Source organism: Oryzias melastigma, linkage group LG13 (assembly GCF_002922805.2).
Source record: "Oryzias melastigma strain HK-1 linkage group LG13, ASM292280v2, whole genome shotgun sequence".
Taxonomy (NCBI): domain Eukaryota; kingdom Metazoa; phylum Chordata; class Actinopteri; order Beloniformes; family Adrianichthyidae; genus Oryzias; species Oryzias melastigma.
This window is the reverse complement of record NC_050524.1, coordinates 11,341,752-11,368,769: the sequence shown is the minus strand read 5'-3', so window position 1 is coordinate 11,368,769 and position 27,018 is coordinate 11,341,752. Positions and strand designations below refer to the sequence as shown.

The 27,018-nt window shown below is 36.7% G+C and overlaps 1 protein-coding gene across 2 annotated transcripts; it reads right to left on the bottom strand.

Moving 5' to 3' along the window:
* Positions 1-1,459: 1,459 nt before the first annotated feature.
* On the bottom strand, positions 1,460-27,009 carry kiaa0753 (KIAA0753 ortholog). 2 transcript variants are annotated; one of them, XM_024277468.2, is made up of 17 exons: positions 26,513-27,009; positions 24,926-25,219; positions 24,545-24,806; positions 24,237-24,346; positions 24,055-24,117; positions 23,548-23,763; positions 20,872-21,049; positions 20,121-20,302; positions 19,828-19,949; positions 18,597-18,749; positions 17,935-18,024; positions 15,357-15,438; positions 14,429-14,611; positions 13,965-14,037; positions 13,609-13,729; positions 6,808-7,041; positions 1,460-2,129 (listed from the first exon to the last, which is right to left on the bottom strand). In XM_024277468.2, exons 1-17 carry the CDS (start codon positions 26,630-26,632, stop codon positions 1,976-1,978), a joined length of 2,637 nt encoding a protein of 878 aa, XP_024133236.1. In that variant the 5' UTR covers positions 26,633-27,009; the 3' UTR covers positions 1,460-1,975. The 2 variants fall into 2 exon arrangements, with proteins under 2 accessions (XP_024133236.1, XP_036070802.1); XM_036214909.1 differs by having other exon boundaries at positions 14,429-14,593.
* Between the last annotated feature and the right edge of the window lie 9 nt (positions 27,010-27,018).

Sequence of the window (27,018 nt, the reverse complement as noted above, 5' to 3'; positions counted from 1 at the left end):
GACCGAAAAAATCAAGGGAATTATAAAGAAGAGTGGTAAAAATTGTAGATCTTTAGACAGATGTGGCGTAGAAGCTACTGTGCTTATTAAAATTAAAAATGAAAGTGAATGTGAAAGAAGATGTCTTTACCACATCCATTTTGAAAAACAAACACCCTTCAGGCCGTGTTTATTTATTTACATCATTGTCTTTATCCTCGTAAGCCTTAAGAAAGAGACATCAAAAAATGAAAACATTCATCCTCTTCTGTCTTTGATATAAACTCTAAAGCTGCTTTAAACAAGTACAGAATGTTTTATTGCCTGGCATTTTGTAGCAACAACAAAATGAAAAATTATAACCGAGTTGCATTGTTCTTGAAACATTTTGAATCAATACATTTTTAACCTTTACAAAGACTAAAATAACTGAAACGCAGAGAATGTTGACGAAAAATCTCCAAGTCAACATGTTTAGTCACTACATAATAATTCCCACCAGTTAGATTTACTCCTGAAAACATACTTGATTCCAGATTGAACCTACTTTTACAATTTTCGACTTAGCTAAATTCAAACAATTAAATCTGTGAAATAAAATGTGAGTTTTATGACTTTCAAATGTTTAAAAGTTGCTGTTAAGGTGAGATGTTCGAATTTCAAATAAACCAAACAAATAAAACAAATAATCTTGACCACATTTAGGATGTTAAACAAATTGAAATAGATTTTTTTTTGTTTTAAATAATGCTTGTTTGATCATTTAGACATTTTACTTTCCTGTTTCTGAAAAGACACTATGAAGTACTGAATTCCTTCACTACTCATTATTGAGTGCACTTTATACTGCATTTGCCATTTTGTAGAGCTGTCCAAATCTCAAACTCCAAAATCAAGTGCTTTTGAAATCTCCCAACAGTGTGCATCCAAGCTCACTACATTGCTGAATATAGACCACAATGAAATGTGTTTTAACAATTTTTAAATGTGAAATAATACATAAATTGTGATTTATTTATTTATTTTATAAACCTTCCAAGTTTTCGTCATCATAACTCAGTGGATACATAAAGTCTTTGTAAAGTGTTCATATTTATTTTAGTTCAAGAAACTGACGTCAAACTTACAGTTTAAAAAAAAGTAAGGGTGGTGTTCATACTGTTTAAAAAAAAATCAAGGCCATAGATAGTTCTGGACTATAGTTATATAGCCTTAGGGTGTTTTCACTTGGGTGTAATCAGCCTGAAAATCAGTTTTGGATTATTAGGGGAAAATAAACCATGGTTCAGTTTAAGCCGACCAAATGTGTCCAAAGTGAATACACCCTTAGTTACAGATTTTCTTAACATTTCCCAGAATTCAGTTTGTTTTCTGGATAAAAAACGTAAAAAAAAAAGCTAGGTGAATCTGAATAATGTGTATCTCTATCCATTACTTCCCAATGATCCAGGGTACTGAATAAACACATCAAACGATAAAATATTATTCAGCACAGAAAGCCTTTATTTGGACATTAAAGCAAAGAGAGGACAATATGTTACAAAAGATTAAACAAGCGATGCTTCTGAAGAATGTTTGACAAAGACTGGATGCAATTAATATATTTCCATAATTCAATGTAGAAGAAGACAGAGTGAATGATCCTCAGGGAACTTTAAAGCATGTCTGAGGGGAGGCCTGTAATCTTCTAATCCTTTGTAATGTTGTAATGGTCTCTCCAAGCTTATCTACCCTAAACTAACTTTCCCAGCAGAATTCAATCACAGATAAAAATGGACCACAAATAGGAATGAGATCAATGTTGCCTGTGCAATTCATCAATCTAATCTGCTGCACTTTCTGATAAAAAAAAAAAAAAACACTTGAAATCCAAATAACCTGATACAGCCTTTAAAAAAAGACATTAATTTTAAAGTGAAATATCCACTCTGAGAATGTAAAAAAATCTATAAAATAATAAATATTCTTGGTCTTGTCGAACCATTGATCCATAAACTTAGTGTCTAGCCGCAGCTGCAGTTGAAGCAGGAGGTGATTGTATCGGCTGCAGGAACTCCGAGGTGAAGACGGCCTCGGCGTACTCCTCCACCACGCCCTGGAACTCTGAGGCTACGTCGCCCAGCACTTCTGACAGGAACTCCTCCGCCAAGCTGTGAAACAACATAAGAAAAAAAGAGACAAGTGATATGAAACATTTTCTTCTGAAAGTTTAAGACAGAGCGAGTCAATTCAATTCAATGTATGAATTATTTCAAAATGATATAAAAAAGCCAGAAAAATAAAACAGAGCTAGATTTAATTAAATTGTTATATCCAGTTTAGTCCAGAGGATTTCAATGAGGCAAATTTGTCTTGACTGTATTATATTATACCAATGAAAGTGACCAACAGATGACATCAAAAGGATTTGGTGAAAAGGAAAAGATGATGAAAACTCCCAACAACTGGAAGACTAAGATTAAACCTCCAAAGAACAACAACTTCTACTTGATTCAAATGTAGTCAAAAAGTATTTGATGTGATTTATGCCTTGAAATTATGTAAACTATTAGATGAGTAAAGCTGAGTATCATCAACATAACAATAGAAAGGCATGCAATGGTACCAAATAATGTTACTTAATAGAAGCTTATCAAGAGAAAACAAGATTGGTCCAAATCCAGAGCTGAGCCCTGTGGTACACCATAAATTACTTTGCTGTGTTAATAAATCTCTTCAATTACAAGAACAACATCTGACAGACCATCTCAGAACAGTTCCTGTATCACCAATCCCACGTTGAAGTCTCTAATAAAATGATATGATTTATTTTTGTTGTATACTGAGATCTTATAAATACCAAAAATAGGTTGGAAAAAATAAACCAGACTTTCGTTTAATTCCAACTAGATTACAATAATATTTAAGTGCCTTAACCAACAAAGCAATAAAAAATACTTTTTGTATTAAGAGTTATACTACATCTACTTTGTTATGTAATATTTATGGCAAAAAAGAACATTTCTTTAAACCCAGAAAAGAGCTGTATTAAGATTTAATTACTTAAATGTATGCCAGTGTTATATAAATCCCTAATTGCATCACACAGAATTCTAAATTTGAAATTATCATTTCAATCACATGGACTGATCTGCTTTAAGGGTCTCCCTCGAAGGTTTTAGGGAACAGAAATGTACCATGTATAAAAGCAAATGTGCTCTGCAACCACGTGAAATGTGAAACTTGAAAAGAAAATGCAAATCATGAGCCCGGGGTCATTTTCTGCATATACGCAGGAGGTGCAATTAGTGCAGATATTCCCCGACAAATGTGCTTGCTGGGGCTGAGAGTGGAACACTGAAAACTTTGAAAGGCCTCAAATGGAAAGACATGTAATAAAGAAAATGACTCCGAAAATTAGGGAAATGATCCTGGTGCAAACACGTGGACAGATGTGAACGCAGGATGGATGAAAAGGTATCCAAGGAATTTATTATGGCTCATTTTTTTATTACAACTCAGCTCAATTCCATGAGAAAAAATAATTGTGAACTTGGTTAATTGTTACTGCTAATATGCTCCGAGTCATTCAAAATGCTCTGAATGGATCTGGATATTTTTACCACCACTCAGAAAGTGGACTTCCATATCTACCTGTGAGTTAATATTCCAGTCAGTTCCTCTAAATTTAAGAATCAAAGCTGTGAAAAGAACTGCTTCAAGGCTGCCTTCTCAGTTTCAGCAGCGCTCTAAAGTAGATGAGTCTGTTAACAGACGAGGTGAATGAGCCTCGACTCCACTGCAGCACTCCACTGCTCATTACCTTCTCATCACGTTCTGTGTAAGAACAGCGGGGATGCAGGCCTCGACGTCATTCCAGAGAGGACTACGACGATTAGGTGTTTCTCTTTACCCCGATAAAGTATTATCAGAGGGAAACATTCTCAAACTTTTGATCACTGTTGTGCCTGTTAATAATGAAACGAGTCATGCAGATGCTAAACGGAAAGTGACACAAAACTTTTAGTATTCTATACACCAACTAGAATTTCACATAAATATATATTTTAAAAAGTAGGTAGGACTTCCAGACAAATTGATTTATGTTAAAAAGTTCTTAAAGAAGCTAATTTCTCCAAACTTATGGTGCTTTTTTATGCTGATGACACTCAACTCTACTTATCTATTAGTTTACAGAATTTCAAGGCTTGAATGATGATCCTCCCTCGCCCTGACTCTGTGGCCCAATCCAAATGCTTCCCTTCTCCCTTCCCCTTCATTTGACCCTCCAAACGGAGAGTTATGAAAAAATGGTATCTTATATTTGGGACATCACTTTCGTCGATGACGTCACCAATAATCGCCAGTCCGCTAGTATTAGCGCGGAGCTTCCAGCGCTTTCATATACATAACATCGGTTTTATAGCTTTAAAAAGGTCATGTTACAACAAAAAGTCATTGCTTACATTTAAATGTAAACTGAACTTATTTCTAGTAAGCGTTATTCATAATTTCAAAGAAGTAATTCACGATTGTTTTTCAGATTCATTCTAATCCTGCAGTCAAACACATTTTATGCTACATTCTATCACTGAATGGTCAGAATGATTAAGATAAATAACTAAGAAAGACTTCTCTTTTTCTTCTAACATGTTTAGTATCTTCAGAGTGAAACTCCAATCTACCACAGTCTCTGCAGTCCGTGTGAGCTACACAGATCGGCTGAAAGACAATCTTCTTGGTTCAAAAGGAGCCGCAGTTCAGTTCTTTTCCTTTGAGTTTCTTCTTGAAGTTTTCTCTTTAAGCTTTTAAGCCTTTTTTAGATAACTAAGTTTTGTGTCTAGACCAAGTTTTTCTTTTATATATATTTTACTTGGATCCCTCAGTAACCTTCATACAAATCTTTAAACAGCACTTCATGAGCTTATCACGTTTCTGCTTCTGATTTTTGTAACTGATTAAGGTATTAACCTTTGAAATTATGATCAAGATAACTTTGGGGGTAATGCTGCCTTCCAGCTGCCCTGTGACCCTGAAAGGGATTCAGCAGGTTCTGAATATGGATGGATGGATGGATGGATGGATGAATCCTGCTTGCCCAGAGACAATCTTCTGCTAAGGTGCATACCCCCTGCTGACCGCTACACTTCAGCTGCCATCAGGTTCACTTCTTCCCCATCCCTTGAAGCTCCTGCTGCTTAGGATCCACACAGATCCTGCTTGCTTTGATCTTAAATTCATCAAATGCCCAATTCCAGCAGAGCTTTGAGCACCTTTGGTGAGGAGAAACTTTCAGCCCACATGACTGTGGTCTGATGGCGCAACCAACTTTGTTTATCCAAATCGCAAAGTGTTCCAAACAATGTATTAATTTTTTTTATTTATTTAACATTTAATAAACAAGTTTTCACTCACATACAGACACTCATCTATTCATTATTACTCCAAACCTTTTTATCATGTTTATATTTAAATGGTAATTTTATAATAAATTGTTGTTATTCATCTTGTTTTTCATACAGGATTTGGTTGTTTTAGAAATAAACTTTCTTACATTGCATTTCTCTACCAAAGATTGAAAACTGATCATTAATCTGTAATTTTTCCTTCTAATAAGGCAGGTTGTGTACCCTCCAGACAAAAAAGTTTAAACTTAAAGATCCACACAAATGAAAATTGTGTTTTTGGTGTTTTTAACATGTTCTAGTGGATTTTTTCCATAATATGATTAAGATTAAATGTGCCTTTCTGAGCATTTCTTTATCCAAGTTGTTGTGAATCAGGAGTAGATGAGAAAATACTGTTTGTACAGTATAAGAGCTTTTTTGTGGGCTACAAGCTGACAGCTCTGAGCAACGGGGAGGGAAAGGGGGGCGGGGTTGCTCCGGGCTAACTGTCTTGCCCACAACACAGAGACAAACTTCTAATGAAGTACTTAAAATATGTCCTAGAAAACAATCCAGATTGTTTTTGTTAAAAATTGCATAACCATAATTAATAGGGGTGTAGGGAAAAATCGATTCTGCAATATATCACGATATTTCGTTTGGCGATATTTGTATCGATTTAAAATGCTGAAGATATTTAATTAATTATTTAAGAGCGTCCTTCAGCATTTTTCTTTAGTTTTCTACCTAAATCCACTACTGTTGGTTGGCAGCACATTGAGCCTCTTTGAGAAGCTCAACACCGCAACCAAAACACATTACAATCTCACAAAAACCAGCTTGTGTTAAATGTTCAGTCAACCTCGCGATTTTTGTTCTTATGAGACATGTACTTTTTAGTTTTTACTTGGGATGGGTACCAAACTAAAACTCTGTGCCACGTTGCTGCCAGTGTCAGTATACTCTTGCAGTCCTTAATGTTGTGATAATTACATAAAATGAGTTTTACCATTTTATTGCAATGAAAGACATTAATATTCAGGTAGAGTTTTTTTCTAAGTCCTACTCTTAAAAAAAGACAAGTGAAAAATTGTTCTGGTGCAGTCTTGGTATATGCCATGATACGTATTGTATCATTAGACACATATCGGGATACGTATCGTATAGCCAGGTTCTTGCCAATAAACACCCCTTATATTTACAAGACTGGAAATGCTTTTAGAATAGATAATAATATTACTGGAATGAAAAAAACATAATAAAAATGTACAAATTATAATACTGTCTAATTCAAATTGTATATTCTTACAACACAAAATCAAGGCAAAGAAAAGGTGAATACAAAAGATCCCGACATGATAGTCAGCGTTAAGTATCTCTACTCTTCCTACGAAACCCAACAGCCACATTAATGCCGTTCCTGAAAAGATACTTTGATTTATCCTCATTGTAACTCCCTTACCTTTCTGCAACAGCCCAGGGGTTGAAGCCGCCAGCTGCTCCGTGAGCCTTAGAGCGCACAAAGGAGTCGTAGTTGTCCTGGTAGCAGCGGATGCTTCTCAGCATGCTGCTTGGCACTGAGATAACAGTCCCCTTGGTCCTCTCCAGCGGCCCACGTTTAACGCTGCTGCTTGTGGGTACCTGATCAGATTGGGATGCCCGGTCTGTCGGGCTGCTCTCGAACAGGAAGTCGTGACTGGAAACACAAGAGTCAAGCAGGTCAGTCAGATCTATAGGGGATTTCTGATTTTCAGTGAGAAACAACAAAAGTCTGTGCAGCAAAACATATTAACATATTAAGCAATTTATTACAAGTGTTGAGCACAAGCCACATTCTTTATATTGAATGAGCAGGGGCTCAGCTGGGCATAGCAATGGCCTGACGTTATAATCCTGTCTGCTCAGACAAATCGGCCTGGCTCTTGTCACTGCGCTCTCTGGGCTATACTATGAGTAGCGGCAGCTCCCAAACAAAGTGCCTTTTTCTTTTGTGCTCCCCCGGGCCTCAGCTGAATTTGTTTCAGTTTTGACCACAAGGGGTTACAAACCACACAGCAGCAGCAGCAGCAGCAGCAGCAGCCGTAAATATCAAAGTGCCACTGCAGTCAACCCTGTTTCCAGTTTGAAACTGGAGGATTTTTTCACCTTGAGGACAGAAGAAGCAACAATTGAGTATCCTGGAGACCACACATGTCAAAGTCAAAATGGCGTATACTTGTATAGCGCTTTCTACCCTCCTTCGAGGGCCCAAAGCGCTTCACAGTCACAGACCCATTCACCCATTCACACACACATTCACACACTGGTGGTGGCTCCGCTGCCGAACACTGGCGCCAACCTCCCACCAGAGGCAATTCGGGGTTCAGTGTCTTGCCCAAGGACACTTCGACACATGGGCGGGCAAGGCGGAGTCGAACCCGCTCACTTCTGATCAGGAGTCGACCGCCCTACCACTGCACCACGGCCGCCCCAAAGTCAAGGGCCGGGGGCCGGATTCGGCCCTCCAGATAATTTTATTTTATTGTTATTGGTGGCTCGATGTTATCTTGCACTTATTTCTAACTTGTATAATTTTGACAAAATAGATTTTTACAGAGAGTAAAATATTGAAAGTTTTTTAAGGTTTAAGTTTATTTATTCTGGAATATTATTTGTGCCTGTTTTTAGTCATTGTTATGTTAAACAGTAATGGCTTTAACATTTAAAAAAATGGGATTCTGCTAGCTTTTGGGACTATTTTGGCATTAACTAAGATTTATTTAGGCTATTTTGGAGTTTAGCTAATAGCAGCAACATGCTAGCTGCTTTAGCTAATTTAGGCTTTTTTTGTTTTCTAGGCTGTTTTTGAAATTACCGGTAGGCTAATATTAACATGCTAGCTGCTTTGGCTAATTTAGGATTTTTTCAGTTTTTTAAACTATTGTGTAGTTTAGCTATTTTTTCAGCAACATGCTAGCAATTTTGCCTAACCTAAGTTTTTTTCTTTTTTAGTTTTTTAGGGTAATTTGGAATTTAGCTAATATTTTAGCTGGCTATCAGCTTCAGCGTTTTCTGCTATTAGCTTCAGTGATTTCAGCTATCAGCTTAAGTGTTTCCCGTTTTCAGCTTCAGTGATTTCAGCTATTAACTTCAGCGTTTGTGGCTATCAGCTTCAGTGTTTTTAGTTATCTATTTCAACATCTTCAGCTACCAGCACTACCCTCTTCAGTGGCTAAAGTCAGCTTACAGGCATTATTGCAGGTAATGCTATATATCTAGTTTATAATTATGTTAAAAAGTTATGATTTTAAAGTTTTAAAAATTACATTTTAGTGTGTTCAATAAATGTTTATCCTGTTCAGCCTGCGACCTCAGGTGTGTTTTGGATTTTGGCCCCTTGTGTGATTGAGTTTGACACTCCTGCTGTAGACTAACTTTATAACTGAAATGCAATCAAAACAATTTCATACACTTGTCATATTTGGACCAAAAGAGGACATGAAGAATTATTATTTTTGTTCATCTCAAGTTTGTCCTCTCATCTCTTGATTAAAGATCCAGCCTCTTACAGACTGCTGGCACACACAAAAACCTGGCTAAGGATGCTGTCATGAGCAATATATTAAAAAGGGAAGAAGGCTGGCCTGATGAGAAGTTGGATAAAACCAAAATTGGCTCAGAGATGAAATGAAGATGACTGTCGTGAGACTCTTTGGTGAAAGCAGGGATGCAGAAAAAAAAAAAAGCAGGTAGTGACCAGGAAATGTTTAGTCTCTCTTTCATCATGTTGCATTGGGGTCATTCTGAATCAGATGGAAAATGACTGAAGCCATCACAACTGCAAATCTGCCATTTACTGGGTAATGACATACTTGGCCCGAGAAGAAAGCCAGATGAAAGGTTTGTCATGCCGCAGAGTGGGGCTTTCATCTTCTGTATTGATTTCTCTGACCTGGCGATGGAGCCGCGGTGAGTCTGTCGAAATGATCACGATCTCCATCGGTGCTACTCGCTCTCTCTCTATATATACAGTAAATCTTATCTTCCACTCTGCTGATGAGTTGAAAGGTGGACACTCGCCCTGCATTATCTGAGTGGTCGGATGATGTTTTGGAAAAAGGAAGTCGAGGGGAAAAACAACCTTCACCTCCCTGGTGAAGGTTGATTGAAGAGAAAAACACTGGCATCATGTAAACAACTGGGAGCTCCTGTCAAGATGAGATTCACTCAAAATTCAAAAGATGGAGACAGCCATGGTAAAAAAAAAAAAAAAAAGATCAAAATAGCACTCCGCACAAAAAAACCTAGCTAAAAGGAACCTACTGTAAATGTGGTTTGTTTTAAAATGAAAAATATATCAAAACTACAATACATTTTTCATTATTTAACTAATACAATTTAATAAATATTTTAAATATTAATAAAAAGAAAGTTGCCTTCCTCTGTGCAAGATTTTGGTTACAGCAAAAAAGGAAAGCATCTCTGAGGCTGAAAAATGTGGATAATATCAACCAAACCAAGGCTGAAACACTCGTAATGATCTCTTCACACATTTGGCTGCTCCGAATTCCCCAAATTAAACCTACTTTCCCACTACACTGAGCCCTAGTTAGGATTAACGAAATCCCACATTGATGCAAAAACAAACATAAAAAAATACTGCAAAATCTTTTCTAAACATTTGTTGTATTAGTACTTTTCAAGGTGAGCCCCAAATGAGCCGGGGGTTTGCTGTGCAGTCTTTAGTGTCACTAATCCTGCAAACATACCCTCCCAAACACAGAACAGAGACCGTCCTTTCTCGTGTCCTCTTTAAGTGTTTATAAAACACACACTCAGCCACAGATTACACTGTGACTGCCAGTAAAACTCGTGATCTTCATGGGGTCAACAGTCTGACTGGTTGATACCAGAGTGAAACAATAATTCTTTACTTTTATATTACCAAAGAGCATAAAAGTGGGAAAAATCTACTGTGGTGATCACCAAAAATAAGCTTGGTCTTCTAAATTAGTATTACAAAAATATATATATATATATATTTTAAAGATTTTAAAAGAATAACAGCTTAGATCTGTGACCTGAATCAGCTATTCTCCCCTCTAAAAAGCTCAGATAATAGTTAGAATTAGAGTTATGGACTCAAGTACAAAAATGTCATTATGCAGAACAAACTGATGCTTCATATCCACTCACCTTCTGCTTCGCAAATGTCATCCCTCCACCTTTTCCTTCTGAGCTTTCTCTTTTTGCATGCAAACTGCTCAGTTACGGCAAACAATGCATTTTAGATGTTCCAGCAGCCTTGACTTCTGACCATCCGACAAACTTCTATGAGTTTATATGCAGGTCAACGTGAATGATCGCATCCTATTTTAGCAAAATCCCCTCAATGTTAATCATGCGCAGTTATATACATATGGATGGGCCAAGTGGGTGATTAAAGAGTCCAGGCAACAGCTGCACAGGTATATTATAATCTGTTAGAAGATCCTTCTGCTTGTAATGGCAGTTACAGGTTGGTGAAAAACAGGTGGGATTGGGATTAAGATGGAGGCAGAGCTGATTAACACAGATGACGTGAAAAAGTTTTCCTTGCAAAAATATTACGACTTAAATCAGGTCAAAGAAAACTGAAGCTAAAGAATGTGAGCAAAGGATGCTTTGGTACTGATTTGGAAACTGGAATTGGTTTATTTCAGGCAATGAGAACAAAAGATTACCAAAAAACGCAAACAAAAGAAATATGCATCTTTAAATAGATACATCAAACTTAGGATGATTAGTCATGACTTGGTTGGAAAAATAAAAGATGAAAAAGTAAGAGAAAATATATATGATATACAATAGTTTTCCCCCTCTTATTAGCATTTCATTATTTGTGGTTTCACGTAATCGCAGAATTTTTTTTTTTGTCACATGACTCTTCCCGTTCGTCACAAAAACTCAAGATGCTTGTATGAAACTTTTGCGTCCAAAGGAGGTGCTGTGGAGGTGAGGTGTATCTCTGTTTTGATGGAGGAAGCTCGAACTCCTGGTCTTAAGGCACAGAGAAACAAAGTGACACTCTTCACCTGCATCATAAAGTATGTTGCAGTAAAATAAAAAACTCTTTATGTTGAGCAACACTCTAATGTTCTTTCATAAAAGTTTTACAAAGCATTATCAGAAGTGTTTTTATTAAGTATGGAGTGGTTCGGCCAGGGGGTGGGGGGTTTCCTTCCTATTTGTGGATGTATCCGGTCTCTAATACCAGCGAATAAGGGGGGTACATTATAAATATATACATATATTGATTAAATTTCTTAGGGAAATTGGTCCCTTTCGGGGTTGCCGGAGCCTATCCCGGCTACTAATGGGCGAAGGTGGGGTTCACCCTGGACAGGTCGCCAGTCTGTCGCAGGGCTTCAATCACACACCCATTCACACTCGCCTTCACACCTAGAGACAATTTAGAGTAACTAATTAACCTATGAAGCATATTTTTGGAATGTTTTATATATATATATATATATATATATATATATATATATATATATATATATACACAAGTCATTACTTGGTTGTAAAAATAAAAAATATATGTATATATATATATTAGGGCTGTGAATGTTGACACATTAAGGCAAGCGATTAATAGAACATAATTAATTTGTTAATATGTATTAATGACATCAGGCGTCCTGTCGTAATGTAGCTGTAATTTCAGCGTAACACAACTCTTCCTAAAATAGACTTAAACTTTTTTTTTACATTCTGTGATTGAGATTTTATTAAAATAAAGAGATAATATGGCATTTATTTGTAGCTTTTGGACAAAACCGATCTTTTGTTTGAATAAATAAGGCGGAGAACAAACATCAATCTGACGGCTGTAATACTGAGCAGCAGCAGTGCACCCACTACAGGGGGCGGAGCGAAACGGAACTGTCTGCTATGAGAAATCCAAAGAGGAAACCAACCATTATTTTATTTTGGGATGGGGACCAACATGAATTTTCTACAATAACAAGCACCGGCGTTGTCTAAAAATTGCAGAAACTTTGGTGGTTCTCTACGAAAGACCCGCCCACCGACGTCGCGGGAGGTGAGCAGTTCAGAGAGGACAGACACGCCCCCACCTGTGTAGATTCCAGCCGAGCCGACCTGCAATCCAACTGGATCAAAATTCTCCCCAAAAAATGTTTTTATTATTTTTTTACAAACACAATAAAAAGTGTATGGGAAAAAAACAGAATTCCAGGAAAAATGTCAAATAGTCAGCAGTAAGAAATTCTTATTTTTTGGGCTAAATGGTTTGACTTAAGCCTGGATTTTTGGGGGATTTTATTTCATATATATATTATATATATATATATATATATATATATATATATATATATATATATATATATATTTTAAAAACCTCTAATACATCTCAGCTTCTAATTCATAGTGAAATATTAATGAAAAAATCTGCTCAGAAGGAGTCTCAAAACCACTTTGTCCAAAAAAAGCTGAAGGCCAAATTCTTTTGAAAACACACAAAACACAGGAAACCATCCATTGTGGCAATTGCCACAAATTAGAATGATTACTTGATGCATTTCTAAAACTAAATGTTTCTATTGCAGGGTGCACCTAAGGGTAATATCTCCACAGAGAGAACTGAACCTAAGGCACTTCAAAAGTGACAGACTAATTGGCTAATGCATACAACTGAACTTGCTTGTAGTGTCCTGCTGGCTTGTCTGTGTCAACAACTACAAGTTCATCCATTATCTCGTCCTCTTTCCCTGCAAGTTGCTTATTAATGTAAGCAGCTGAGCAGATGCAGCCCAGGGTCCCTCTCTAGAGTCTATAGCCTGAGTCAGGAATAGACTCTGCCCTGGGTACGGTACCCACCGAGAGACCTCCGTGGGAGGAGTAAAGCTCCAACGCCCCTGGTGGAACGGTGTTTCTACAGTATGGGCTTGTACTTACAAGAAAAACATCAACCACTTGTTTCTGTGGAGTCAATGGTCTAATTACACCAACTGAGAATACCAGCAGCGATGTTGGTAGAGTCGGATCCGACAAAATGTTCTCAGATCCATCAACAGTAGACTGACAGTGACACCATTTAAAAATTAAACTAAATAGATTGTATAAATATACTTGCTAAAATGATCAAAAAACACCTAATAAACTTGAACTGATTTTCAGACCAAATAAAAATCGAAGTGATAAAAAGTTACATCCTAATAATGGATTCTACTAGATCTAGTTAAAGTAAAAAAAAAAGACCTAGAAAAGGGCAACATACCCATCCTCCAAGGGTTTCTCGAGGACAATGTCAGCTGCAGAAGTCTGTTTAAACACTGGCCTTGTGAATCTAATTGGCTGCGGAGAGGCTGGCCTGGAGCCCGCGGCCCGACGCTGGGATCCTGGGAAAAACAGGCAGTAAAGAGGAGAGCAGGGGGGAAATGTTAATGCCTACGAAAGAGGAAAGAGAGGAGCAAGGGACAGCAAGATGGACAGATGGAAAGAAGAGCCTATAGTTTCAATGACAAACATTCACCTTCCCTTGTATTCTGTCTGCTTGTATCATTGTCTCCACCTACAGGACACACTGCAGAAATACTTTCCTTTTAGACCGGGGATATTTCTGAACTAATTTACCTTCTCGGTTCCAGTGAAGTGGGTCTGAGTAGGTGATGGAAGCGAAACGTCTTCTCACTTCCTCCTCATCTCTCTGCTCACACAAAAAAAACAAAGTGTTTTCATCCATCTGAAACCAATAATAGACCAAATAGAACAATAATGACTGTAGATGATGCTAAATACATGTGATATCAATAAAATTTACATTTTCTGTGTAATTTTTTCAGTTCATGAACTAAATTAGTAAGTTAGTGGTTGGTTCTGCGTCCACTACAAACCCAAATATACCTAAATGCATCTCATTTTAAATGACTAGTTATTAATTAATACTTATAATTAACATAAAAACAATGTTACTTTTGTTTAGAAGAGTAACTTCTATCATCAAATCTTCATGACATGAAAAATCACTGACAGCTCCAGTCTAGACTTTACAAGAAGCAGCTGACAGACGAGCTGCCACAACCGTCGACTATAAATACCTGTATCTCCTCCATACGAAGCAGCATGCTCTCCAGGGTGGAGGCTGGCAGCCCACTCAGGGCCAGGCCCTCAAACCGTCTGTCTGCCTCAGCTGCCCGTGCTGCCGTGTCCTCCGAAAGATCCCCCAGCAGCGCCTCGCTGAGCCGCTCGGCACCGCCCGCCGCCTGTGCAGGACGGCGCGTCTTTCAAAAGTAACCCCAAGTCGTGACAGCAATGCAAAGGCTTTAAAGAAGGGTTCTCAAAGAATATATATGTTTTAACCTTAATTAAGTTTGATCTTAATAAAAAGAAATGCGAATTTTCCATTCCAACTGTTGAGTATTTTGGTAAAAGATGAATGATTTAGCCTTCCTTTAGAGGACTATTTATTATTTGTAACCAAAGATTAGACAAAAACTGTTAACTGCTTTAATTAAATAATAAACATAATTAAAATTTGATTTTTTTTAATCAAAACTGTACATTAGGAAGGCTTGGTTTTAGCCAATATGCCTGATTGAAAACAGAAACTACAAGCATATAAACATCTAGCGACAGTAAACAACTTTAGACTTTTTCTGAAAAATCTATCCAGTTTGCAACTAACCTTAAGAATAGAAAAATCATTTTATTTTGGTCCAGAACTATTCAAGTTTTAGTACTCAATTCTTCCCAAATGAAAAGTTTCAAAAGCAACACACTCTAATCTGCCAAAGCGAGCCAACTGAACCCTAAAGACATATTGATCTGGTTTATTTTCTCTTCAATCTGCTGTAGCCTCGTAACGATGTAAACTGTGAAGTGAAATTGTATTTTAAAATGAGATACGACACAACAAAAACACCAAAGAGCTATTGATCTTGCAGAAATTGAAGACAGCTTCATGTAAGTACTGTTTGATGAGAGAAAATGTCCTGAAGATTTCCAATCCTCCATCATGTTTCTCACCTGAGCATCCTTTATAGGAGGCCGAGTCCTCTCTTTGGTCGTCTTTTCTCCGCCAGATAATCGAGTTGAGACAACTTCAGACCTTTTAATTAAAGCACACGGATTGCCTCAATTAAATTTACAGTTTTTATATCAGATCAGTATTTTCTTATTTGCAATTTGCTTTTGTTCCAAGTAAAGATTAAATCTCTGTATTAGAAAACTGCAAACTTTTGTATTTCATTGTGGAGTTAAGATACTTTAGAAAATCTGGAAATTTGGGTTTCATGAAATGTCAAAATTGTCTTTTTTAAGGGAACCAAAAGCCAATTTTCTCTCTACCACTGTAATTTTACATTAGAGTAGACAGGAGGAGGAAGTCCTCGCTTCCATGATCTATAGGCACCCACAATTCCTACAAAATCCCCCCCAGGATCTAATCCAACCCCAACTGGCAGCCCCAAGGTGCGACCACAAACCAACTAGAACCTGAGGCAGTAGGAGAACAGGCCTGAGGGCAGATGTGGCCCCGGGCAAAATGGGGCCCAAGCCCACAGCTCGTACTTTACAGAGGCATGACGGGAAGTAGAAGAGCAAATGTTTTAATTTGAGGTAACATAGACCGGGAATGAGGATTGAAAGCCTGAAAATGTGTGCAAAAAAAAAAAGAAAAAAATGACACTGAGGCAGTTAGAGCTGTGGACAGAACTCACTTCACAGCAGACACACCTGAATCAGCACTTCCACCACATCAAGAGAAATGCTGACAACCACAACAACAGCAGGACACTGGAAGCTGCTAAGGTAGCTGCAAAGTGACCTAAATACTTAAAATTTACTCTGCAAAGTCAAAAGTTATGCATTTTGACCCCATTTTTCCTAAATTGATAAACTGATTACATTATTTACTTTGTAGCGACAAAAACATTGACACACCAGATTATTTTCTGGCCTTTTATTTGTTTTCTTGAGAAAAATAAATCTAACAAACTGACCTCCATAAAGCATTCATTAAGGTGTTTGTGACATAATCACATAAACAGTGTAGTGTATCTGCATGAGATCATCTGATTGATGAACTAGTAAATTACTTTAATCTGATCAGATCAAGAAAATAAATCATTTGGTTTTCATCAGGTTAAAAGAGATTTTAAAGAATTAAAAATAATTTAGAAACGTGGTGCAAAAAACTAAGAGAAATTTTACAAAATTAAAGGGAGATGAAGATGCTGCTACTCAAATCTCTGAGAAATTGAGAAAGTGACAGTCACTTGTATCTCTGTGTTAAGATTGTGCCAACGAGGACAAACATGAGCAATCTTTTTAAGAGCAATTGTTGCTTCCGTCAGTCTAGAAAGGTTTATGGGTCCATTTCCATATAAATTGGAGTCTGAGATTCTATAAAGAGAAAAATTATTCACAAAAGGGAAAACGAGTTTGACAGTTTGTTTTATCTTGCCAGTAGCTGCTGGCTTAGTTAGAGATCACTTCAAGGTCAGATCACGCAGGACTTTAGAGAGAAAACGAGAGATTTCATCTCATTTCTTGTGTTAAATAGGACGACGACAGGCTTGTTTGAAAGTTTTACAAAAAAAGAAAATATAACTAGAAAAGTCGCATTACCAGCGATAATGCAAGAGTGAATGCTGTAAGATGAATGTAGCTGCTAAATATGCTAGACCTGATAGCTAAAAATGCAGAAGCTGAAAGCTTGCTAAATTATTAGCTAAATGCCAAATTAGCCACAAAAAATGGAAAAATGTCTAATTTTGCCAAAACAGCTGGAAAATTATTAACCTACCAATTTGCCTAAAGTGCTTGAAACACTTCCTATCTTAGCTAAAACAGCTAGCATAATATTTAAATATTAGCTACACTTCAAATGGGCCTAAAGAACTTTTAAAAATTTTGTTTTTGCCAAAATAGCTAGCAATAATGCTAACATATTAGCTAAACTCCAAATTTGCCTGAAGAATTTGAAAATTTGTCTATTTTTGCCAAAACAGCTAGCATAATGTTAACATATTAGCTAAACTCCAAATTTACCAAAAATAATTGAAAAATGTCTAAATTAGCCAAAACAGCTAACATATAAAATAAAAGCTAAATGCCAAATAACATTTTAAAGTTTGAATGGTGTCTATAGCTGAAAATATGCAGGAGTTCATATGTTTCAAAGTTTTTCAAGGATTTGAGCAATTTCTCATTTATCTCCTATGGAGCATATTTTGCTCAATATTTCAAAAACTATAAAGTTTATGAGTACCAAAAGTACAAGCAGTAATGCCCTGAACGAGCTGAACATTTTGACACTAAGATTGAGTTTTTACGTGCCAAAAAAGGTCCGGAAAGGAGCAGGAGAATCACCCTGATGGTGTTTCTTATCTGAGGTTGTTTCACATAAACATAACTTTGGAGCTTTTATTTTTTAAATCTCTTATTGGACAAAATCTCTCAAAAGTTTGTTTTAAAGTTGAGAAAATTTGCATTTTTCATAAATATATATATTTTTTAGAATTGCTAACTTTTACAAAGTGACCTTAAACTGCCCTTCAGACCTCAGACATTTACCATTTAGAGCATTATATCAGTGACATACCTTAATCTCTGAATGCTGTCAACCTCCTCCATAGTGAAGTGATTCAGCTCCCTCTGTCTCTGCACAGTCATTTTATCCAGCCAAGCTTTCCTGTACCGAGCCAGCAATCATTCCATTAAGCAAAACTCAAGCCTGATTAAGCTTTTCACATGAATAACTTATAATCCTCGTCTCTAAAAAAATCAGACAGTTAGTCACTGATTAATAGGAAAGCACAACCGTAGCAATTAAGATTTGATTAAACAGAGCCATGTGTGCAATGCTCAATCAATGAGGCTTATTGCACCGAAAACGGACCAACTGTTAATAACTAAAAAAAGAAAAACAAATGACCTCAATCTAACATGGATCTGGATTCATTTATTGGAAAGAATTAACTATGAACCGTATTTAGAGTATTGCCTGTGGGGTTGAACAAGTGGGGTCTGACAAGACCGTAAGAAATGACTCAGAGAATGGAGAAAGAACAGGGAGAGAAAGCACAGCAATAACTAACTCTGTGGAATCCATTTGGCATTTTCTTCTTTTTTTTAACCAGAAGAGAGAGAATAAAAAATAAAACGTAACTGTGTAATGTTAACATGTTTAAAAAGCTGAATCAAAGTGGCACATTTAGACATAAAAAATGAGGATAAAAAGAAAGAATGATAAAGGAAAGCCACCTTAAAGCTTCAATCTGGGCTTCTTTTGCCTTGGCTGAGCTCAGAGTCGGCTCTGTGTCCAATCCACCCCCCACCTGCTGCTTCGGAGGGCTCAGTGGGGGCTTCACTGGAGAGAAGAGGCAGCGGGGCTCTGATTTCCCTCTTTGAGGAGATCTGCTGAGATGACAGCATAGTGAATTCATTATAAACACAAGCACACACACAAGAACAATACCACAAATGGTGGAAAAAGGGAACATTTTCTGTACTCACATAAAGAGTTGATTCTCTAATACATTAACTTCATTTTTTATAGAATTTAAAAAAGGTTTTCTCAGGCTCAAATCCCAGAAATATGGGGATCATGGGAAATGAGTGGAGGTTTACTACCGCACCAACAGTCACAATTTAGAGTTGAATTTCTGATGAACTCCTGCCACTCTGCAAAAATGATGTTCCATAAAATTAACACATTTTTTTCTTTTTCTTTAAAAAATTCCATAATCATAATTAAAAACCACTGGGAACAATTTTACAATCAATCAATTAAGGTAAACAAGCTAAAACAGACTTTTGTTTTACTACTGCTACATAATACTTGTAGACACTATTATTGTATAGTTAGCTATAGGAAATGACAAGAAAGTGTTAGTATTTTGTAGTTATTTATAAGTTAAGTTTCTCTATTTATATAAATGGAAGTACTACTCAAAAAAGTAGAAACTAGAGTAGAATATGTCCACTTTAAAACCAGCAGGTTTTGAAGAATTCCTTTTTTAAACTACTTTATTTTCAACCAAAAAAATGAGAAGGATATATATAAGATTTGGGCTCTAAATGGAAGAATAGACAATGAGGATAAATGCACAATTTGAAACACTTATATAACAAGTTTTGTGACTTTATTGGGCTGTTATGCAAAGATGTCAGAGATAAAAGCTCATCTGGCCTAAAAACGGACCCAAAAAATATCGCCTTTTGCTCTTTAAAGCATTTAAGCAAAAGAAACACAAGATTGTGTTAACATTCTTTTCATTAAATCATTACCAGTAGACGTCAAACCCTAAACCCAGCCTACCATCTGTTTACATCTCAGCTCAACTTAAAAACTACTCTCCTCCTCCTCATCTGACCAGCCTCTGGTCCTTCATACAAGAACATAACTTTAGTTATGCAATGAAATTAATCATCTGTTTGTCAGAGGGCTGTTTTTTAAGCAAATGTGTCATTGGTAAAGAGATAGCCAACCCACCGTTGTGGAGGTGGAGAGTGGGGGGATGTTGGTATCCAGGGCACCGAGGGCTGCTTTTCAGGGAGCTGGTTCACTCGGAGCCGAGAGGAAACCGTGGGCTGCTGAAAGCCTGCGTCCTGAATCTGAATACACAAATGAGCAGAACTTATTTTTAGTTTGTTTATGTGGTTTTGTGTTAACTTTGAATCAGTTTTACAGGAGTTATAACCCACGAATTTAAAAGTAATGAGAAATAATACTATTATAGTCTTTTATGATTTAATATTAAAGATGATGTCTAGAGTCTTAATTACATGAGACTTTCTGTTCTCTGGATGCTGTTCTTTCCTGGAGGCGGTATCTTCCTGAAGCCTCTTTAGCTCCCTCTGCTGGACGACGAGGCGCAGGCCAGAGCGAGGAGCATCTCTCCTGCTGACCAGCTGGTGAGAAGTCGGGGAAGTTCTTTTGGAATTGTGAAATCCCATTCTCCTTTCCCCTAAAACAGGTTAAAGAAAACAGATTTACAAAAAAAAATATTATCTTTCTTTAAAAATCAAATTGAACATGAATCAAATCTGTTTGTTGGACAGCCACTCAGATTTGATTTAAATAATGGAACAGTGGAGGTAAATAACCCTTTGTGAGGGTGTTTGTGTGTCAGCGGGGGCTAACTGCTCATAAGACTGAACAGCAGGAGGCTGAAGGCCTGAGTCATGAATTTGATTTCTACTTCTTTCACCTATTGATGGCTCCCTTCCATTTTCAGCCCGAGAGCAGCTGTTTAAACACAGCAGGAGACCCTCACTCAAAAGCCTCGAGGTGACTTCCAAAAACACAAGAGACTAGTTAAACATAATCCCTGCGCGCTTTTAAAGCCTCTGAAAGCAGCTCGCCTAAAACCACAGAGGAACTCATAAACACTTCAGAACAAAGCAACTGAGTATACAACAAAAACAGAATTATTAGTTCAAAAACCACAAACACTTTTAAAAAAAAGTGAGGAGGCAGTTTTAAAATTCATTTTTATCCACAAAAAAGACCAATCAAATCATTAATAGTGCTCACCATGGAAACCTCTTTTGGGATTTGAGGGTTTGAGAGGTCTTCCAGCGTTAGACCTGCTGGGACCCTTGGGGGCAGCGGAGGGGGACATGCTGCGATGAGGAGGCTTCCTGCGTGGAGGAGATGCACGGGCCTGCATCTTTTCATGCAATAGTTGTTTGCTGAGGGCAGAGTCCAAAGTCTGCAAAGAAGTTAAAGAGTTTTTAGTAATTAGGAATAACATTTGTCTTTGAAAACAGAAATAAAATTACACAAAAATCCTCAATAAGGTGAATCGTATTTTTTCCACAAATAAATTGTGATTTCAGGACTGCAGTGCCTCCTTCATGTAAAAGACTTTTCTAAAGCTTGAATTAATTGTTACTTAGATAAGTTTTTTTACATCATATTTTACATCAACAAAGTTTAAAACCCATTTTACAGCCAAGCTTTTAACGTTCCATGAGACTCTGCTGGTGTTTTTTACTCTGTTTTTACTTTGTTTTAACTCTGTTTTTACTCTCTTGGTTTTTAAGTGTTTTATGCTTAAATTTTTATCTATTAGTGTTCTTGGTGTTTTAATTTACAGCTCTTTGTAGCAGTCTGGCTGTGTTAAAGTGCTTGATAAATAAAATCGATTTGATTTGAAGTGTCAGGAAGTAGTTGAAAATGCTCAATGGATTTCAAAGTAGTAGATAATTTCAATTTTTCGACTGATTCTTGCCTAAACTAGGGGTCAGCTACATATATGACATGAAGTGCCAATTTGAAATCCTCTTTTTATCAACTGTGCCATCAAAAACTTTAATCCAAAGCCTTGTAGATCACTTTTCGGCTTATCCTGGCAACTTTCACTGATTCACACAGTTGGTTTGGAAGGGAGTTTTTACGCCGGATGCCCTTCCTGACAGAATCCTGGATTTTTAAGGCTCAGGGAGGCCCAGTCAGGCAGCAGCATGAAGGATTTGGTCTATAGAACAGCTCATTGCCCACCCTGGAAAGTGAACACAGATCATGCGAGACAGTTCTAAACAAAGCCAACTGTAATGTGGACTCCTCTAATAGAAAGAAATTAAAAAAAAAATCCAATATAAAAAAAGTATTAAAAAACATATTCACAAACAAATTGTCAAAATGCTTTTTTAAACATATTTTGAAATGAATTTAAAATATCAATATTGCACAAACAAAGCAGGCCAAAGTTGAAATAGAACGTTTGTTTGCAACAAAAAGTACTGCATAAATGGTATTTCATACCTACAGATTGTTCTGGGCAAAATGGAAAAAATGTTTATCATGATATAGATTATTTTACATCACAATAACAATATATATATCACAATATACCACAATAAAGTATGTTTTCAGTTGTTCTCTGAAAAAAATTGACAAAAATGTCAACACTTAAATTTCTGACTTTAGCATTTCAAGTAAGATGTAACTCAATAGCTACAAATGATGAGAAACAGTTTTTAAAGTGCACAACAGTTTTAAATTTCTTTGTAGGAAAACACGTTTTTGCACAAAATTTCAGCAATAAAAATAAACAACTAAAAGCGATTGAAACGATAGAAGAGAAATGGCACAATAGACACTTTTTTATCGCCCACACGATATGAATCATAATATCGCCAAGCACTGCCTACAGCAAAAGGATTGGATACGTCAGAATAAAATAACATCATTATTGTGCAATAAGGTCTGGGAAACTTAATGTGGGTTAATTTTGTGATGGTACTTTTACTGCATGTAAAATTAAATGTTTTTTACTGTTTCGTTAGTTTGCTAATTATAGTAGTATACATTTTCTGCTACTGGACAGCGTTATTCTTCATTTTTTAACCCCCAGTAAATGGAGTGATGATCAGCTGTAGTATTAATTTTAAAACTTCTTCACATTTTATATGATATGTGGCAGAACAGAAAGAAAGTCTGGGTAAAATCTGACCTTGGTTGGTTATTATTTAACAAACTGAACTTGTAATTTTTTACATTTTGGCCACTGCAACACCAAAAAAAATGACCAAAAAAACAGCTGTGTAGTTATGAAGGTGTTAACGTTTCCAAATACGCGCTAGTATCGCCTCACCTGTCAACTCACAAGTGTTGTGTCAAGATTTGTATCCCCTGAAACAAAGGTTTGGCTAATAATTATTACAGCGTTTCAATGTCACTGTGGAAAACTTTCATTTAAATTAAATTAATCTGTTCATGAAGGCTAATACGGAAAATAATGTACATTGTGTGAAACTATAAAGTCTTATTGAAAAAAAAGGCAGTATTTATACAGAGGGGCGGGGTCACAGTAACAGCACTGCGTGAATGGACCCTTTCCTTAAAGCTCATTGTGAGAAGAGATTGTCCCTCTATTTTTTTTTTTTTTAAATCTGAAAAATACAAACAGACGACAGATCAAGTGTTTATAGTTATAGCCCTGCGTGCCACTGCCTTTGCTCCGTATGCCTCAGGTTCCCAACTCCTGATCTAAACTACAATAACTCTATTCAGACATGGACTTCAGCTTTAAGCTTTAGAATGGACAGCACAACTGCAGTCAAGAAATTATTCCCTCTTATGCACTTTTAGGAGCATATTCTGTCCAAAAAATGAATTAATCGTCTTGTAGAACAGAGTCAAAATGAGGAAATAATAGTTTAACCCACAAAACATACTTTCAGGATTGTAATTTATGCTCCTGACCTCTAGTTTCTGCAGGATGTCCAGAGCAGTTCCGGCTGAATCCTGGTCCACTTCAACTTTCGCTGAGCACAAAGACAGCTGGCGAAGCAGCTGCCCGAGCTCTTTGCAGTGAGGGGGCACCTTGCTACGAGACACATCGGAGAGCTGCTGGATAATAACCTGTAAGGCTCGGAGAGCTCCGCGGTGAGCAGCTGCAAGCTTGTTTACGGCCACGGCCTGAAAGCAGAGGAGACTGGGAGTTCATTTGACAGCTTTTTTTTTAAACATTTCGCTCAGGACCGTCAGCAGGAACCATTTTAATGATAAAACTAAACGACAGTAACAATAAATATATCACAGTAAAAGTTAATACATAAAAAAACATTTTAAGCACTCATGGAAACATAAACATCCATGTCATATTTTCACCCTGATAAAACACCCAGCATAATGCTATCTAATCTTTATTTCCATCAATAAATAATAGATGTTTTTTAGCTGTAATAAACATTTACACTGATGATATACCTTTTTAGTGTCCCACGTTTTCTCTCTTCGAAGATTTTCAATATCTCGTTGTATCTCTTTAACCTGATAAACAGATAAATATAAGGCTGCAGATGAACTTGGCAGGTAACAAATGTAATAAATGTCAGTAAACCAGTCGCATGTGATTAAATATACCTAATAACCTAATAAATATATAATACCTGTTGCTGAAGGACATAAATGACTTGTGCTGATCGGGCCGCCTGCTTCTGTCTGCGCATTTCCAACTTGGTTTGCTCCTCAGGCTCCAACAGTTCTTCCACTTTCTCCCCTGTCGTTGCAAACAAAACAGAATAAGTCACTGTTGGAATTTTTTTTAAAATTCAATCCACATTCGTTTAGATTAAAGAAAAAAATATCAATAATAGATGGGCTCAAAGACCATCAATTAATTTAAATAGTTGCTTAAATTAACCTGTATGTGACACTAAAATGGACAAAAACAGGCTTTGCCCCCCCCTTTGGTTACCTCTGTTGGCTAGCTCTTCTACTTTCCGTATGTACACTTCCAGCTCATTTTGAAGCTTCTGGATCTCGTGGCTTAGAGGTGTTCGTTTGCCGTCTTTTATTCGGCCTAAGCCGGGGTCTTTGGTTGGAGGGGACTGTCCAGCACGAGGCAAAGAAGGAGCCGGGTGTTTCTTTAAAACGTGCAACTTGATACCCGGTCGAGCCGCCTTCTCTTTTGGACTTGAGACTTTTACATTTGTTTTGCTTGGAGTGGCTGCTAGTTCCTATTGAGAAATACAAAAAATAAACATTTAGTGTTCACTTGGAGAAAAAAACCACACCAAACTAACCATTTTTTTTAAATAAGTAATTTTCATAAACTTTGTAGTAGCCATGTGTTTACCTGAAGCAGCTCCACATCACTTGTTTCAAAGTAGGAGATCTCTTGCAAAGGTTTGGGTGCGGGATTAGCATGCGACTCAAAGCGCCTTCGTCTCAGGTCTTTTTGGGCCAGCTTCACAGCTGCCTGAAGCCTCTCCTCAGAGAGCGCAGTGAAGCTGAGGGAGCTTCTGCTGCTTCTCCCATTGTCAGCCTCCTCTGTCTGCGGCAGAAGTTTTTCAATCACAATTGGAGCTGGAGGGCCGACTCTGGTAGCACGGTTGATCGCACTTGCTGGGATGGCTTCATTAAACAAAAGCTGTAAATGACAAGACAAAAATATATAATCCCCAAAACAGTTTCTATTTTATTTTGGTCTTGTTTTGTAGAAATCTGGGACAAGTCACACCAATTTTAATAATAATAAGATCCATAAATGACAAAGATGTCTTGTATTGGGTAACACTCATTTACATTTACCTAAATCACTGCTAGGAACAGTTTATTGCATTAAACAGCAGGATGTCAGAAGGTTTAGCTTAGTTCAGTTTTTAAGCATTAATCTCGACAACCAATTTGTTATTGGCATTGTTTTTGGAGTCATTTTTGTGCCACTATTCCAAGCCCAACGCTCTGTTTTGAGTGTAAAATGTAAAAATTTGTGCACAAAAAATATTTTACTCTTGGAACAGAAAATGCACTATAAATTCAAAAATACATGCAAACAAAAGTTTTCACTTGAGATAAATTATCTCCAATCACATTAAAACCAACAATCACAAAAACATGAAGGTTGATGCTGATTGATAGGAAATTATTCCAGTCACATCAACCAGTTTATGCGCAGTTTGGAAGAATTTCTGAATTTTCATATCCAGGTCTGTGATTGGCTGGCTTTTGTGATACATTTGTAATGTGATGCTCTGTCTGTTTTAAGCACAATAAGGAGGAAATCTATCTTCAAAGAAAATTGTTTTGATTACATCGTTTTTTATTTGGACGTATTTCTTAATTTCAAGTAGATTTTTCTGTTATAAATGCCAAAAACAATTTTTTTTAACATATTTTTGGAATACTGGCACACAAATCCCTCCACGTTTGTGAAGCAGCGGTGATGAATGACATGATAAAAATGGTAAGACTTTATAAATATATTTAATATCAGATAAGAAAGATGTGACACTATCAAAATTGCTATTGACAAATATTTAATATTGTCTGTCTTAATTTTTACTATACATCAGAGGACCCTGTTGTTACAATAAAAGACAATAAACAAAAGTCATTTGATTTATTGATTGATCCTAAAACTACAACATGTATTCAATAAATTTTAACCTTGTCAGGATTCCATTAGTATCTACAATAAATCAGATTTGCTCAATGTGTGACTCAGAGTGGTTTCTTTGACCAAAAATGTTTTTTTTTTTTTTAATTGAATACCATTAATTTGAAATAACGCCACTCATACTAAAAGACTATTTTTCGATACTATAATCGTTTCTGGTTAGTGATATCTCTAAGCTTCTTCTTATTATTTTTACTTCATAAATACAAATCCTGGACTTAAGTCCCAAAAGAATTGATGAGTTAAATAATTATTTCCCTTTACCTTATTCCTCATTCTGGTGGCAGGATCTTCATTGTTTACGTTGACAGCAACCCAGGCTCTTTTTAAATTTTCCTGTCCAAGGGAATTAACAGGTCCACCTTGGACGTTCCGCGTTGTCATTTTAGGGAAAACATCATTAAATCGCGAAAAAGAAGCCCAATAAAACTGTTTTTATTATCTGATCTAATCTGAAAGGCGTTAGCATCAACGAAGTAACTCCGTCTCTAAGTTAATTTAGCTAACGGTATCTTTTTCCCCGAACTATTCCGTTTAGTCATTTCGTCTCTACTTATTACATTGCACAGTAATCTGTGAATAAACTGTTAAAGGATAAATTAATTATATTTTAGGAGGGAAGCTGTAAACCTTTGTCAAAGCTTAGTTTAAAACGGCGCCATGACAACTACAGACGGAAGTTGTTTTGTTTCCTACGGATCGTCAAAGATGTCAAAAAGGACAAGCTTGATTTTATTCAAACTAAATTCTGAACTAAAATAGTTATAATT

Coding starts and splice junctions, on each gene's coding strand:
- kiaa0753 (XM_024277468.2), bottom strand. CDS start 26,632: ATGACAACGCGGAACGTCCAAGGTGGACCTGTTAATTCCCTTGGACAG. Junction 23,764..24,054: donor AAACGTGGGACACTAAAAAG/GTATATCATCAG, acceptor CTCTGCTTTCAG/GCCGTGGCCGTAAACAAGCT. Junction 2,130..6,807: donor CCCTGGGCTGTTGCAGAAAG/GTAAGGGAGTTA, acceptor GTTGTTTCACAG/CTTGGCGGAGGAGTTCCTGT.